Here is a 17,620-nt window from a genome sequence, read left to right as displayed (position 1 = left end):
GAATCAAGTAACATAAGAGTGACTGCAGGTTAAATTCCACTGTCGCTGCATAAAGAAAGAAAGGCTTAAGGCTCTGTCAACACCGCACATATCAACACCTCGTACCTGTCATACCTGCACAGCTCTCATGTCACTGTGAGCTTACCACCCAAACGAGAACCTTTCCTCAAGTCCTGGTAACTCCCTTTTCACCTGACAGCACACCTACACTGACCGGTAACACAAGGCATGTTAAAGCCAGAGATGAGATCAATATTTTTAGGTTAAATATCAGTGTTGTGTGTTTTTGTCAAGCAGCTCTTCCTGAAGCAAAGTGGTGCGTCACTCTTTATGTAACAAAAACAAGCTGTATGAAGGCACCTGAAGGAATTTACAAGTCAGGTTGAATATGAAGTATTAGGTTACAAGTTGAAGATTAACCCAGAAAATACATGTTTAAAATGTCACCCCTGGTGTGGTTATTGGTTTTTGCACCAATATTAATGAAGGGAACTAATCTCACACAGGCCCTTTGTAGTGCAGTTTACTCACACAAGGTGGACGATATTCAAATACTGCTTCCAAATATAACTTTTCGAACTTCCTGGTGCATTTAAAACCAGGAAAAACAAGCTGATCTTGACAGGTAGTAAATATAAACTGTGACTAAGCATTTAGCAGCAAACCAAACGACAAAAGTAAGTGATTGTAAAACTTTATTGCCGTAGAAAAATGAAATTAAACACGATAAGGAGCCTCTCATCATTTGAGAATCAGTCTTTTAGTTATTGTCCATTTGCGCGCTTTAGCAGCGTGCTGCTTTCACAAACTCAACACAGCCCCTTGGATTTAGGTTCAATCAACCCAAAAACAACAAAACACCTGAAAAAACAAGTGTAAAAAGTCACGTTCGTGAACCGAGTGAGTCCATCCTGCTGCTGTTGTTGATGCGGGGAAACTCTGATTCATGTGCATGAATGTTTCCTCTTTGTGGCCCAGCTGGTGTGGCTGGCTTATCATTAAACCAGTCAGTACATTAGCGAACCTTTTTGCAGCCCCACGTGTCCGTGTTCAGCCGAGCACGGACAGAAAACGCTAGCAGGAGACACGTGTAGCTGTTTATGTGCTGAACTGGTACCAGTCTTTATGGTTATGCCATTTCCAAACTTTCAAAGTTCTTTTCTTTCACACCGCCCTGAGAGAGAGAGGGAGGGAGTGTTTTATTTTTCCCCATGTGTCCCCTGAGCTTTAGTCTCCCCTTCAGCCCAGCTCCTCCTTTGTTTTACCCTGCTTACGGGGCATCTTCTTGCTGCTGCTGTCTTCCAGCTCTTTGCTCTTGTAGTAGTGTGGAGCCACTTCAAGCAGCCAGGTGCTCTCTATCTCGATCACCTGCATGGCAGACGAGAGAGGGATTAATCAATGTGTTTGTACAAGAGGTTAAATATTGCACACTCGTCACACTTCTCATTAGTTTGCTGTGTCATTCAGACAAGCTGTTTTTCAGGGGAAGCGTGGACTCATTGAAAGGTGTGACTATCTTACTACATTTGAGCCTTTTCTTTGTTTAATGATTGCCTTCTACAAACAGACCACGACCACAAAACAAAGAGTGTCGCATCCTGAGGAGGCAGACCTGTCTCATGAACTCCTTGGTGGTGAAGACCAGCTCGTGGTAGATGAGCCAGCGGGGCTGCTCCTCGAATAGAGAGCTGTTGGGATGGACGTAGACCGTCTGCTGGTGCTTCACCGTCTTGTAGCCGCCTTTGCTGAGTCGCGCGGTGTGATAGAAATAACCTGCAGTCACCGCCTGGGAGAGGGGAGAGAGTAAGAAAGAAGGGGGAGAGGGTGGTTTGTTGATAAACAGCTGATTCAGCACCACACAGGGTAGAAATGAAGGTGAACAGCGTTAGATAAAAAGAGCAATATCAAGAAGATTATACCAGTAAGTGGGTCCTTTATTGGTCTCTTTAGAAGGTTGTCACGGTCATTGTATGATACAGAGTTATAGATAGAGCTCTCAAGGGGTCATATAGTAGAAAATACAGCCAAGTTTTGTTCATGCGACGGATAAAACTTGCAATATAGACGCCTGACCTTCAAATTAAAAGGGGTTGAATTTATAAAGATTACTAATAGCTCAGAAAACTCAAATATTTTATCGCACATATTTCTGCTTTTCATGATTTTGACTTTTCTGTATCTTCAGTCTACAGTCAGCATTTCAATCCCTACCGACCAATGAAAAGATGTTTAGTTACATGTATGTAGGATGGACAGAAGGAAGATCGCTTTGGATAAATGACATTTTGACTTTCGATTTAAGGATAGAGGAAAAGCTCTCTGAGTTGGACTGATGCACGCACATCAGTGTCAGATGACCTTTAGTCTGGATTACACTGATTTCAATCTGAAATAGTAAAATAGCTTCGTTAGGCCAACGTGCTCTGTGGAAACACGAAGGACAGATTTGCTATTTAAATCCACTGATGACTGTGTAAACAGATTTTCATTTTCAGTTCCCTTAAACGTCCACTTGAGTCAGTCTCCATAAGTCCCCATGTTCAAATAAACATGTTTACAGCCTGGTACAAAAAACAGTTTTGGTCTCTGTAGCTAATTTCCACGTTCATGACAACTGTACTGAGGGTGAATATTTAGAGAACTCACCTGTTCAAATTATATTAAGGCTCAAAGTTATGCAGAATGAACAGTGTGACCACATTAATTGACAGGTGGCTTGTTTGAGCACGCAGGCAACATTTGGCACGCCTCAGGTCCTTCAGTGATCCACGTCTTTGCCGGTTTTTATTAGCCGGGAGGAGGAAGAGGCAGGACTGCCACCAGCTTCACGTTAGCTCTTCCAAAAACTGTGAGTAACGCCTTAAATAAGACCTCCATTCTTTATACCGTCAGTGGTTTTAGGTTTATTTTATGAGCTAGTCTCTGAACAAAATGATAATCTGTACAGTGACAATCAGCCACTCAGTAGATGAGTTTTGAGATTTAACGTACTTTAATAATCAAACAGGAACTGTAAAAACTGTTTCCTCAAAACGTGATGAAAAAACATTTTCAGCTTTGTGACTTCTCAGTAACGCCTCAGTGCACATTCACACATCACAGAGACAACACATAAACAACAAACTGTATTACTGAATATGGCGTGCGTAGATACCAACGACAGAAAAGCAGATCCATTCACACGCTGAGAACGGAAATATAAGGAGTAGTTTGTTTTTACTGTGGGTGGTTTCGTCCAAAAGCTCCTTTTCATGGATGCACACACAGACTGTTCAACACGTGTGTTCCAGGCCGAGCACTGCTGGGTGTGTTCGCAAAACTAACGCTCAAAGCAGGACACTGAAACACAGCTGACGGATAACATCTGTCACAAAGGAGTCATGCGGTGTGAAAAGCCGATATACGTTTGTTTGTCATTTTGTCTGAAACTCAAAGACTGATACCAATTTAGAAGCGTCAAAAAAAAAAAAACTAAATAAATAAAAGCAGCACGACCGCCTAAAGCTACGAGTTTAGTCTGCATGTGTTATTATTTATCAAACCTCTAATTCATAATAATAAAACCACTCATAGAATTACTTTTGCCTCTGGCTGCAGGATTAACGACACAGGCAAAGTCAGCGTGTGATGAAAAAAGGTGTAACCCAACTGATAAAACAAACGCCCTTGCTTATCTCAAGTGATTTAGCGGTGAATTCACAGCACACACACACACACTGACCGTGATATGAGAAGGCTATTCACGCCTCTGTTCAGTGATAATCTACAACTTTCCTCCAACATTTTCTTTAAAGCTCAGAATCAGGAAACAAACTCTTTAAGTAGCTTTTCACTCAAAGTCTGCTGTGTGTTATTAGTCCTGCACTCAGCTGGGTCAAGTTTCAAACTTAAGTTGTTCATTTTATTAAGAAAAGGCAGCATCTTCATCGTGTTTCTGGATAGTTCAGTAGCTCTTTAGTGTTTTGTTTCTGCTTTCTACTGTTGTTGCAGCTGCTATGACCTCCCTGATCTTTCTTTTCTGTTGCCTCCATCTACGCAACATGCCACACTCATAAGTAAATTATAATTCATCCTCTGCATCAGTATCAGGAGCTGACGTTGAGATTCTACGTTTTTTTTCTTCTGTATCACTGACCTTACGAATGGGCAAGCTGTCTCCCTGAGAGCTGACCACCTCCACCTCGATACGATCCATCAGACCCTCCAGCTGGTCCCTGACGTCCCGGGCTCTTCTCATGGAGCGGAACTGGATGAAGTTCTCGTAGCACCACTGAGTGGAGTAACCGCTCTCCACCCACTGAGGGAGAAAGACATCACGACTGTTAGGTAGCACAACAAACTGGGTTCTGGGCAGGAATATCTCAACAAGTATTGGATGGATTGAGGTAACATTTCGTACATTCATGGTCCACAGAGGACGAGTCCTAAAGACTTTGGTGATCCACTGACTTTTCCTCTAAGTTGACTATTAAAACTATTAGATGGATGGTCTTTAAATCTGGTACATTCACGTTCCTTCAGGATGAGCTCGAGTCAGCATTTTAATTTGTCCTATACGTTGTTTTTTTAAACAAAAACCTGCAAAACTAATGATGTTCCCATCCGCCTAAACTGTAGTCTGTGTTTAGTGCTAATTACCAATTACTGAATTACAACAACAAGGGAAGAAAACTCTTTGGTAAATCTGTTTTTTTGAGTCATTGTTCATTCATAGAACTGATACATAAAAAGAATAATCTTGAAAATAAGTTGGAGGTTATCATAGTTTAAAGCTGTCATTGATCACGGTTGAGCTGCTCTGAAACTGGTCAGGAAAAACAAACTGATGTTAGGAAACATTTACATTACTGCAGGTACACCAAATATTTGCGCTTTGTCACAGAAAACCTGAGTCTGAATTTGACTAAACAGTGCCTAAGAGGCAACTCTTCAACTCTGCTGCTGTTTATACCTGTGTGTAGACGTTGAGCAGCACCAGGTGGTCTCCGCCCGGCACCACAAAGTTCATCCTGGCATTGTCGGCATGCACAACCTTGTCTTTGGGCCGGTAGAAAATAGAGTTGTTCACCGACAACATAGCCGCTATCGTCAACACTTCCTCTGAACACTTGTATCTGTGAAAAAAAAAAACAAAAAAACGAGACGACTGTAAACATCAACCTCTCGTCGAGTCGAGATTTTCTGTATTCACTCCTGACTTCATGACCCCAAACCACAGCTTAAAAACCAAGAACTGGACGAGCACGAGGCTCGAAGAGTTTCAGTGTTTCTCAGTGATTTAATACATTATGTGCTCTGCCAAAAGAGCATATTGTGAAGTAGAAGTCTTCCCGGGTCTGTTTAACATTAAACAGAGTAGGTTACCACTGTTACAAGAGGTAAGGCACTAAGATTTTTTTTTGACAAATTAACTTTAAAACAATCAGCTTGTCTCATCTTTCAGTTTAGGCCCCAGTTTGGTTCCAGGCGCAGATATTTGGACCTCTATAGTAAAGACTCATGCTCATATCAGACTGGAGACTTACTGCTCAGAGGCCAGGATCATCTTGCTCAGCATGGGGTCCACTGGTAGCTCAGCCATCCTGCGACCCAGCTGACCCCGGAAGAACGAGAACAAAAAGTTAAATACATTTAAACAATTAAATAATGCATCCATTAATTTAATAAACAACAGCCTGTACTTTAGCAGACACTAAAGATGTAGTGCGTCAAAAAAATCCTCCATTAACAGGACAAGATATAAATAAACATTATGAACATGAGTCATCCCTGTCACATATCAGCACATTCGATCAAGGAAGCCACGGTGACACAGGCATCAAGTATGTGCAACATGTCATTCAAATAAGCAGCGTGAAGACAGACGTAGATTATAGAAGTCAAAACAAAAAGGTTTCTGTCTCTGTGACACAAGTTCAAGATGTTTTTTCTCACAGGCAGGCAGAGATCTTACATCAGCTGTTAAATGCGATCACTTTAACAGGAAGTTTGAAAACAGTCCTGTTAGTTCCCTTTTAAGTAAAATGTCAAACAACTGAATGTGAACAATGAATATCTTTTTATAGTTTATAATCGCTAAAATCAAAAATGATAAAAATAATAGTTGGTTGAAGCCCTTACATTTACTAATGTTACGTACGGTTCAACACATTTTATTTATAAACAGACTGTTGGGGTTGGTTGTTCCATTCATTTCTGTGGGTGTAGGGCTTTTTGGGGTGTCGCACACTGGACAGACTCGACTTCTTTCTTTTAAGCAGTGTACCGACTCTAAAAACGCAGTGACATGCAGAAGAGAAGTCGAGCTGGTTGCAAACGTTTGGAAAAACGCAGCCTGACGTCACACTGTGGCCACCAATCAGACGCTCAGATCGGGCAAACTTCCACTGTCAGCCTGAAATGTCTCTGAAACTGAGACTTATCCAGATATAAATCCACCTGGATAACCTTGGGACCGAACTCTGACACTCTACCTGCTGTGTTCTGGCTTAGTTTGCTTCTAAATCTCTGTGTAGCTTGCAATAATTTACACTGCAAAATAGTGTTTGGTGTCCAATGGTTTGAGAGAAAGCATTGGTCATTGTTGTTAATTGCTACTAGAGACATTAAGGATTTATGTTTAATTTATTAAAATAAACATCAAATCACGTATACGTTTCCTGCCCTCAGCACACATGTGAATAATCATGTGAAACTCCCTGCGAGCTGCTTTTAACCATTAAAGTAAAGAGTAAGCTTGATAAATGTGTCTATATTAAATGTCTACACAGGAGGCGGTTCGGCTGCATTTTTCAGTCACCTGATGGATGTGCTCCTATTTTAAAATCAATACAGCTGTCTACAGGAGCAGCTCTCCTTAGGCTGCTTTGGTCTCTGGCACCTCCTGAATGAAATATCCGACTCCTCTTGCTAAATTCTTGACTTTGTGCACTAGGTTGTAGCTGAGTCTTGTCGGTCCGGCTGAGCAGGTAGTGTAGAGTTGGTTTCCTGCTGTGAGAGCAGCGAGAGTGAACCAGAAAACGTTGCAGCTACAGAGCCAAACAATGAGCTGAAACTCACTATGAAGCTCTGGGAAGCCGGGTGGAGCAGGTTCGTCAACATGAGTAACGCTGCTAATATCAATTATAACCGCTTTAAGTGTAATTGGAAGTTTGATAAACGAGTTTGTACCTTGGTGAGCTCTCCCAGGTGGTTGAGTGCTCCCAGGGCGTACAGCTGCTCCAGAGCCAACACCAGAGTCTCATGAGGAGGAGGGTCCATGAAGTCAAAGTGAATCAGGTCATTTATACCTGTGAACAAAAACACGTCAGCTTATCGCACCGTCATAGCAACCAAATAATGAATCAACTAATCAAACTTAATCGCTTAAACGTCATTAAATCAAACACAAAAGTGCCTCCTGCTCTCACCGAGACTCTTCAGCAGCAGGACTACGTTTCCCAAGTTCGTCCTCTGAATCTCCGGCACAGTCGTTTCCTCCATCTCGTGTTTAAAGGCCCAGGCCGTGTACAGCCTGAAACATTTCCCAGCAGCCACTCTGCCTGCACGGCCTGCTCTCTGATTGGCCGAAGCCTGACAAATGGAAGTGGAAACACACAGCGAAACGTTTAGAAACCGCAAACACACACACGCAATAGCTGCCTCATCCACTGCTCCAATCAAACTTTTTTTATAAAGCGATATCACAGCTTGTCGTCGTCTAGATAAAATCCACTTCTCTCTTCGCTTTCCTTCCCGCTTGTTAAACATTAAAACGTGCGCAGTTACCCGTGAGCAAGGCGTGACAATGAGCGACTCCATGCCGGTACGGGCGTTGTAGCTCTTCTGTTTGCAGAAGCCCGGGTCGATGACGTAGATGATGCCGTCTATGGTCAGTGAGGTTTCTGCTATATTGGTAGCCACCACTACCTACGATCGATAGGGGAGAGAACACACACACACATACACGGTGAGATAAAAGTGAGCAAGCACGGCTCAAACAAAAGTAGTGCGACGATTAAATAGAGCCGTTCAACAATAGAGGACAAGGATGTGATAAAAACATCAGAACGAGGCTTTCACCTGTCAAATAGTGCCAAAAAGACAGGATACCAAGTCTCTCTACCACATCTCATTGTGCTACAGCAGCCTCTATTGGTAAACAATAGCATGGACATTTAATCTGGGTAAATATGAGAAGGCTGTTGCTTATTACGCAAATAGTGCAGTAAACAGATAGCAGAGAGCTATTGTCTTCATTTTTGTTGCTCAGGAGAAATACACTTGTTGTCGTAGATTACTGACTATTTTGTGCCTGCCAAGGTGAAATATTAATCCTACAGTGACCTACTACCATCCAGGTTTGATTGTATGAGCACACAATAACAGTTTCCCTTAAGTATTCTGCGCAGAAATAAAACATCCGTCTCACCTTACGCGCTCCAGGTGGAGTGGGGTTAAAGATCTTTGCTTGCATGTCTGATGGCAGGTTGGCGTAGATGGGAAGGACGAGCAGCTCGGCTATCTTTGATCCGAGGCGCCTGCATCTCTCCTGGAGCATCTCGCAACACGCTTCGATCTCCTCCTGCAAGACAGGCACACAAAGGGAAAGAGGTTAAAGACACAACCAACACACAAGGATAAGTAACAAGAACCCTGGCGAGGGTAATTCAGGTCGCAGCTGTAGTTCGGCTCGTTTGGTTCAGACCTAAGAAAAAATATTAGACGTTGTTGCTAATGTTTCAAATTTATAGAAACAAACCCATCTGTGTATTAACAGTGTAGGTTGTTCATTGCTCAGGTATACTGTATACTAGTTAAAAGTTTATCTATCCTTAGTTCACACCAGTTTGTTTATGTCAGCTTTAAAAAAACTGAACTGAGCCGGCAACAACAAACAGTTCAGGAGTGACAGCAGCCTTACTGCGGATACAACCACTTTTTAAGGTGATCAGTCTCCAACAACAAGTAAAACATCTTTTTAAATGATTCATGTTTGATACTAAAACTATAAACAATACCTGTCCAGTGAGGAAGACCAGGATGTCTCCAGGAGACTGGGTGACGTGGATCTGTAGCACCGACACCACACAAGCTTCGAGGTAGTCCGCCTCTGGAGCCTTGACAACACAACACACAGATAAAGACGTTAACAGAACAGTTTGACCCACACAGAGTCTGTAAACCTGTCTCTAAACAACAACAACCCGTTGCTCATTAATTAGTGTGATGTGCGCTGTATTAAGCATTCAAAAAACCAGCTCCTACTTTAGTGTAGAAGATATCGACGGGGAACCTCCTGCCAGGGATCCTGAAGACAGGCGCTTCGTCGAAGAAGCAGGAGAAGCGCTCGGTGTCCAGAGTGGCGCTGGCCACCAGCACCTTCAGGTCCGGTCTGAACCTGGCGATGTCCTTAATGAGACCAAACAGGATGTCTGTGTGGAGCGTTCGCTCGTGGGCTTCATCTATGATGACCACACTGAAGGGAGGAAGAGAGAGAGGGGATCACTGAGCACAACAGCAGCGAGGACTTCAAATGACATGACTAGTCAACAACAAAGTTAAAGAACAACTTTCCATTAAAAGTCCAGTTAGTGAGTCCCATCTTTGCGTTACCTGTAACTGGCCAGGTCGGGCTCGGTGAGAAACTCTCGGAGCAGCATGCCGTCTGTCATGTACTTGAGCACCGTTCTCTCGGATGTGCAGTCCTCAAAGCGAATACTGTAGCCCACCTGGACGAGCCAATAAAGTTCATATAAAAACAACGAAGCCAACAAAAGTTGATACGGTATAAAACATAATTCATGCGACAAACTCACCTCGTTCCCGAGCTTGACGCTCATTTCCTGTGCCACCCTGGCTGCCACTGACATGGCCGCCACTCTGCGAGGCTGCGTACATCCGATCTTCATGCCTCCTTTAGTGTAGCCCTGAGAGAGTGACAACAGGTTGAAGGGCAGATTCATTTTGCCAGTTATCTCGTCTGTTTGCAGAGGTTATGAGTGAACGCGCTTTGGAGTTTACTTTTGCAAACAGCAGCACGCCTTTGCGGAGGCTCCGTGTTTTGGTTACTCAGAAAAACCACAAATCTCACAGGCAGCAGATAAAGGAATAATTCAACATTTTGGGAAACGATCACGATCAACAACACCCATGTGTGTCTAAATATGAAGCTACAGTGGAAAACAGCTGGCCCAGCTCTGCCCAAAGGTGATAAAGCCTCGACCTCTAGAACTAACAAGAACGTGAAGGTTATGAAATGTTCTGATCGGGAGTCTGCGCTGGTTAATGTTCCAGGAAGTAAAACTACCGTGTCATTATTACACATTGTTTTTTGTGTTGCAATCACAGAAACAGATCAAATATAATGTTTAGTGCGGTTCAGGTGGATTCTGTTATCAGGCTGTAGCTTTCAGTGTTGGGTATAGTTACTTTGGAAAGTAGTTAGGTTACAACGTTACCATCAATTAAAAGTAATCTGTTACGTTACAGCGTCACCTATGAATAAAAGTAACCAAAAATTAAAAGCCGTTTTCAGCGCCTCGCACATGCTGCAACTTAACTGACACAGACACACAGCCTCCTTTAAATGCACCGAGACGTCCTGACAATAAATAATGTCAGTCATCCAACCAAACTAACTCTGCAGGATAACATTAACAGGAAAGACAGTCAGCTTGGATACAAGATGTTTTTTTAAATTGGAAGTGGAATTTTTTGCGGTCGACAGAAGCTTTTCACCAACGCAGAGTGTGCATTTTACCGTTGTGTTCTTGTCCTTTTCGCTGGCGAATTGAAAATAACGTGCGTACTTCCACAATTGAAAAGCTGTTACGTGACACATTACACGTTACACGAATAAAGTAATTAGAGTACTCTAACGTCATCAAGGGAAAATTCTGAATATTTCCGAAGTGGTGAATTATTGTATTATCTTTGTCTATGAGTATGAATGAGTTCCACATGCTGGCTTTAAATCACACTGACTTCTTGGTTAACATTTGTGGGATCAAAAGGGTGAAGATGGTGAGAAAATGTGGGGGCAGAAATTATCACTGACTTTGATTACCTTTAATTTTCCTTGTTACTACACAGTCGCGCTCGCCTTGTAGTGATCACGGTTACATGATGATATATTATGAGATTCTGCACTTACATCTTCCAAGAGGTACTGTGGGATCTGGGTGGTTTTTCCGGAGCCCGTCTCCCCCTCAATGACCAGGATCTGGTGCTCGTTGATGGCAGCTAGCAGGTCCTCTCTGTAGGGGAAGATGGGCAGGCTGCGTCGGACCTCCTGCATGGACTGTTTGTTCAGCTCCGCCTGGGACAGAGCCGGGGCATCCTGATCCTGAACACGACAGGGTCAGAAGAAAAGGTCACTTCAGTTCACACATTATTTTTTTTTATGTTATCTTTTTCACAGTTACATGCAATGAGTAGGCACTGGAAGGATTTGTTACTTGCTCGACACACTGACTGTTGCAGGATTATACTCCCTTTATCTAGCTGCCTTCTCATGTTTGTAAAAAGAATACAAGTACAGGGTTTTCTTCAATGCTCAGAAAGTCAATCACAAAGTTACGCTGTTTTCATCGCCTCAGAAATGTTGTTTTACGTGTGCGGTTTAAAAAATGATCATAACCAACGCAGCAGAAACAGAGATCGTCTCTTTGTTTCTATGCATTATTATCTCCTGTCAAGACCTGATGACTACAATACCCACAATGATCTGCGAGAGTTTGGTCTCCTTGGTTTTGCTCTCCTTTCTAGCTCCACACCTCCTGATGTGTCATTTTTCAAACTTGTAATTTTTCAACTCCGACTGACGCTGACTCATCACTTGAGGTGATTTATCACACTCCACACACAGCTCCCCCTGGAGCACCATAAGGCTTTTTTACAACATATGCATTAGTACTCCCCAAGACTGCTAAATAGACTTGGGGAAAATCGGTGGAGAACTCCTTCGAACCAACTTTATTCACAGTGGCAGGAAGAGTCAGGATCTCGCAGAGAAAACTGCATTTCCACTCTCAATGATAAAAGCTGTTTGACTGCAGATTGAAAACTCCACCTTTTCGTTCCGAGTTCCCTTCATCGTAATGGCAGTGCTGACGAAGTCGATCATCTCATCCTCCTCCAGGATAAGCTGGTACTTCTCCTGCTCGTGCTTCATCCCTTGCTCTCGCTCCCTCTTGGCCCCGAAGCTGAGGGAGGCCGTCTTCAGCCTCTCCTCCTCCCAGCGGCCCTGTTCTCCTCCCAGCTCCATGGGAGTTTCCTCCAGCTCCAGATCCCTCTGGGGCACTTCCTGGACAGCACAGAGAAGGAGGGAGGGAAAGAGTTGAACCAGAGAACCGATGCACACAAGCAGGCGATACATATATGTGTCAGTGTGTGACATCCCTCTTGCCTACCTTGCTTCTCTTCTCTTCCGGCATATAGTATCTGTTCTTCCTCTCCTCCTGTTCTTTGGCACCAGCCTTTTTGTAATCTTTAGCCAGATCCCGAAGGGTGCGTTTGTATTCCAACTCCTTTTTCTCCCTCTCAGTGAGGTCGTCTGTAGAGAAAAGGTACTCGTCATCATTGATCTCGGCCTCTAGGTCCTCCAGCTTCTCGGCCTCTCTCTTCTTTAGATAATCCCAGCGAGAGCGCTTCCTCAACTCTGGCAACTGGAGAGGGAAAGACAAAGGAAAAATATTAGCACACATGGATATGGAACTAGATGCAACAGTCGAAGAATATTCTGTTCATAACTCAGAGCACCTACCATATTATTCTGATCGTCTTCAGCCATCTTCAGCCTCTTCTGAGCTTCCTCATAAGCCTGGAGCAAAACAAACAACAGTTGAAGGTGTTTACCAGCATGACATAAAAACAAAACGTATGAGCTGTGTTGTAAATTCTCTCGTCTCACACCTTTTTGTCAGTCCTCTCTGCTATGTTGCGGGTCTTGTCTTTGTCTTTCTGCTTCACACGTTCAGCAAAAGCGTCTCTCTCTTCAATGTCGTGCTGTCGCTCTCTCTCTTCCTTCTCCCACTCTTCCTCTTCCTCCTCTACTTTGGAGTCCTTCTGGCTTGAATTTCCCCTGATGTAAGAAAAAAAACATGCATCAAACCGCAGCTTCTGTACAACATTCAAACTAAAAAGCTCTGTAAAGCTCAGCTCAATACCAAATATCTGGATTACCTTTTAGGTGCTTCATCCTCACTTGACGACTCGCTCGCTTTCTTCTGTCTGATGTGCTTCCTCTTGTTTCCTCTGTCCTTGTCTTTGCTTTTCTTTTTCCCTTTCTGCTTCTCCTTCACATCATCTCCATCACTGTCGCTGTCCTCCAGTAACGTGTACGTCCGATTCTTCCTGTCCATTTCGATGGCTTCCCGCTCCATCGCCCGGGACGGTTTCTCAACGACCTGCTTGCGAGGAATCTAAAACACAGAGAGTTAACACAGGTTGTTAGAGGTTTTTGTTCCTATGCTGAAAATGCAAACAACTCCTTCTCCCTCCCAAGCAATAAAAAAGCAGAATTTGATGAACGTACCTTTTCAAAGAGCTCTTGTGCAAAGGCAATCACACTCGGGTCGATGTCAATCGTGCCCGTCTGCTCAAGACGAGTCACAAAGTCCTGAGAACTGGACGCTTTGCGAGCAGTGCCGATCATGAACTGAGACACATATCTGTCGCTCAACCCGAGGATGTCATGGAGACGGTCACTCACCCACTGCTCTAGGTTGGCCATGGTGCCTGATGAGAGAGCAGTCACAACACAAGAACATCTGTAAGTCAACTTGGTGGCTACAAAAGGTGCTTCATTCAAAGCAACTTACAAAAAGGGAAACAATCAAGGTATAGTGCAACGAGGACATGTTAGCGCGGCAAGAAGTACTACTCGCAGAGAATCAGTGACAATGACAAGTTGCTATTGCTTATATATGGGTACAACTAAAAAAGTATACAGCAGCAGCTCTTACAGAAAATTTACATTTGTTGTGGAGTTGTACTGGACTGCATTATACACAAATGTGTAACATACACTACAGAAATAAAAATAAAAAAGGGCAAACACAACGAACAGACAGAAGTGTCCTTCAGCCTATACAGTAAACAAACAAACAAACAGGCAAACAACAAACAAGTGTGCAGACGTGCAAAACGAGAACTAAAGGTAAAGTGGCCATGATATAAATAATACTGCACATGGTAAGTAATTGTAATGAAAGGAGCTACTCAGGGACCCCACATGTGTCATATCCTGGTTACCAGTTCCTCATAGACCTGACTATAAACTACTACTGATTGTCTATGAATGGCTAAATGGTCTAGCCCCGGTCTATCTAACAGATCTCATACATCCCACATCGCTTGCTCAGGTCAGTCGACCAACAACTATTAGTAGCTCCCAGATGTAGACTGGCGCTCAGGGCCGACAGGGCTTTCTCAGTGGCAGCTCCAAGGAACTGTGGATCAGGCTACCAGCCTTCAAATCTGGATTAAAAACACATTTATTCACGCTGGCGTTTTAAGGAGTTGATCAATTTTCAATTCTGTTATTCTCTACAGTATCTATGACCATCCATTACTCTATGCAATTGCTAAATTGCTCTTTAACTTGTTTTATTTATTTACTTTTTTCTTCCTTCTTTCTACTGTATTTTATTTTGTTTTGATGTTGTGCAGCACTTTGGGCAATGTCTCGTTATATTTAAATGTGATATATAAATAAATTGACTTTACTAACGTCCTTCTCTCACCCACTTTCCTCTATGGAGGATTTTTCTTACATAAATATAAACACAACCTCTCACTATAATGCAGACTGTCTATAACCTCGGTGCTAAAACATATAATTGTATGAAAACCTCTGTAGAAGTGTCGAAAGACGAAAACACCGTGGACGTCAGTTAATGTCAGTTAATGTCAGTTAATGGCAGTTAATGTCAGTTGAACAGGTTCAACCTAAGTGTCCTCTAAGCTTCATTATTTAACGTTTGTTCAGCTTTATATTTACATTTATCTGCATGTATACATCAGTGTGGTCCTGTCCGTGTGTCCTCTGCATTGTGTAGCTGTATTATATATATATATATAAAAACATATATTTAAACTTTACTTACCGTTTACTTAAACGTTGTTGTCACGATAGAGGAGTTAGCTGAGCTAGCCGAGCTAACTCCAGCTACGAATAAGTTGTTCGCTTTTAGCTGCAGCGCACAGCACGTAATAGATAAATCCACCCGTCCGTAGCCATGTAAGAATATATATCCGTGGCTTTATTTGTCCCCGAAAATACTAAAAAAACAAAACACATAAATAAACACAATCAATGCATGTTGTGCTAACTTAACTCAACGCACGCTGAGGTCGAAAGCGGAAATACGTCACGAGACGAAGAAGCGGGACGCGCGAGAGGCGACCGTTACTGCCCCCTAGGGCAACCGTCGACCGTTATTTCAAAATTAACTCAGAAACATACAACAGTGTTGTAATATTCATATATTTCGATGTAATTATATCCATATGATTATATGTAACAGTTAAACCTGACTTAATGCATCATTTTGTAACTTTTCTACCATAAAATAAACTGATTTTAAATAATTTTGATGCTCCTAGTGATGGGAAGTTCAGGTTTTTTTTAGTGAGTTGGATCATTGGATTCTCGGTTCAAATCCACCAACCATCTTAGGCATTTCTGTGTGGAGTTTGCTTATTTTCCTCTTTGCTTGTTGATATATTTCGTTGTAATTCTACCCGTATGATTATATGTGACAGTTAAACTTGACTTAATGCAACATTTTGTAACTTTTCTACCATAAAATAAATAATTTTGATGCTCCTAGTGATGGAAAGTTCAGTTCTTTTTAGTGAGTTTGATCATTCGATTCTCGGTTCGAATCCACCAACCATCTTAGGCATTTCTGTGTGGAGTTTGCTTATTTTCCTCTTTGCTTGTTGATATATTTCGTTGTAATTCTACCCGTATGATTATATGTGACAGTTAAACTTGACTTTAATGCAACATTTTGTAACTTTTCTACCATAAAATAAATAATTTTGATGCTCCTAGTGATGGAAAGTTCAGTTCTTTTTAGTGAGTTTGATCATTCGATTCTCGGTTCGAATCCACCAACCATCTTAGGCATTTCTGTGTGGAGTTTGCTTATTTTCCTCTTTGCTTGTTGATATATTTCGTTGTAATTCTACCCGTATGATTATATGTGACAGTTAAACTTGACTTAATGCAACATTTTGTAACTTTTCTACCATAAAATAAATAATTTTGATGCTCCTAGTGATGGAAAGTTCAGTTCTTTTTAGTGAGTTTGATCATTCGATTCTCGGTTCGAATCCACCAACCATCTTAGGCATTTCTGTGTGGAGTTTGCTTATTTTCCTCTTTGCTTGTTGATATATTTCGTTGTAATTCTACCCGTATGATTATATGTGACAGTTAAACTTGACTTTAATGCAACATTTTGTAACTTTTCTACCATAAAATAAACTGATTTTAAATCATTTTGATGCTCCTAGTGATGGGAAGTTCAGGTTCTTTTTAGTGAGCCGGATCATTCGATTCAGTTCACCAAGCTCTTCCAGCTTCCCAACTGCTCTTCATTTTACCACTTATACCTTTTACAATTCAGCCAAATTTAGTGCTATTGACTTATAGTTTGTATGTGTAGTACTGAAGTACCAAGGTAAATGCTGATGAGGAGCACTGTCAGCCAGCAAGAAGGTTCCTGGTCCGAATCCACCAACCATCTTGGGCATTTCTGTGTGGAGTTTGATTGTTTTCCCCTTGTCTACGTGTCTTCCTCCCACAGTCCAAAAACATGCAGGTTCATAGGTTAATTGGTGGCTCTAAATTATGAGCGTGAATGGTTGTTTGTCTCTTTGTGTAAGCATAGAACTGATGGCCTGCCCAGGTGTACGTTGCTTTATTCATATTTCCACACACAATATAGACAAAATGTATTCATTACATCTCAGACTTGTTAGTGAGGTACCTCAGATTCTGAGTTTTTGTTATGAGAAGTGAGGAGTTTCTGTTAAGTACCTTGGTGGTTACAATAAAGGTAAGATTCCTCTTTATGGGAAGACTTTGAGACTATGAGAGATAACTGAACTTCCCCCTGATCACACCAGGTCTAGTGAAGAATCACTTTTCTCACAGTAATCAAGTAAATAAAGTCGGAGATGGCTTATTGTTGTAGCCTACGTGTTGATGGTCATTGTTGCTCCTTATACATATATATATCTACGTATATAAATCTTCTTTGTTCAGCTCTGTTGTCTCCTTGTGTATGCAGGGTCGGTCGCTTTCATAAACAGTGCGGTGGTTTAGGGCCTGCATTTGTTATGACTTTCTATGTTGCTCACTCCTCACTTTGCACTGTGTAAAGCTGACCTACTCAGGGGCTGCCAACTCTCGCACAATATGATTATGAGACCCACATAGCTCTCACGCCACACGTCTATTCATCTACAGATTCATATTTCTCTCGCGGTGCAACAGGAGACTGTGAGTCACTGCTTTGAAAGCAATTCTCACATAACAATCGAAAAAACAAATCTGACTCATCCAGATAAACTAGTTCAGCTAAGATCTCTTTCACCGTCTTCTGTTTCTTGGCTGAGAGTTTTT

At 42.2% G+C, this 17,620-nt stretch overlaps 2 protein-coding genes across 2 annotated transcripts in view; one reads left to right on the top strand and one right to left on the bottom strand.

Annotated features, from left to right (window-relative positions):
* Positions 1-17,620, top strand: part of LOC104935034 (lysosomal thioesterase PPT2-A) — a 30,108-nt gene that overhangs the window by 4,419 nt on the left and 8,069 nt on the right. The gene's annotated exons all lie outside the window — the stretch shown is intronic.
* Positions 871-15,351, bottom strand: dhx16 (DEAH (Asp-Glu-Ala-His) box polypeptide 16). The gene is made up of 21 exons (XM_019275213.2): positions 15,090-15,351; positions 13,517-13,719; positions 13,165-13,403; positions 12,895-13,063; positions 12,746-12,802; positions 12,393-12,647; positions 12,053-12,286; positions 11,135-11,326; positions 9,798-9,908; positions 9,595-9,710; positions 9,247-9,457; positions 9,000-9,098; positions 8,411-8,563; positions 7,768-7,908; positions 7,410-7,572; positions 7,171-7,289; positions 5,526-5,593; positions 4,952-5,114; positions 4,136-4,297; positions 1,613-1,786; positions 871-1,368 (listed from the first exon to the last, which is right to left on the bottom strand). Exons 2-21 carry the CDS (start codon positions 13,712-13,714, stop codon positions 1,240-1,242), a joined length of 3,153 nt encoding a protein of 1,050 aa, XP_019130758.2. The 5' UTR covers positions 13,715-13,719; positions 15,090-15,351; the 3' UTR covers positions 871-1,239.

The sequence above is a fragment of the Larimichthys crocea genome, chromosome XIII (genome assembly GCF_000972845.2).
Source record: "Larimichthys crocea isolate SSNF chromosome XIII, L_crocea_2.0, whole genome shotgun sequence".
NCBI classification, from domain to species: Eukaryota; Metazoa; Chordata; class Actinopteri; family Sciaenidae; genus Larimichthys; species Larimichthys crocea.
Note: the sequence above shows the minus strand (reverse complement) of the source record. Positions and strands in the feature narration are given on the sequence as shown.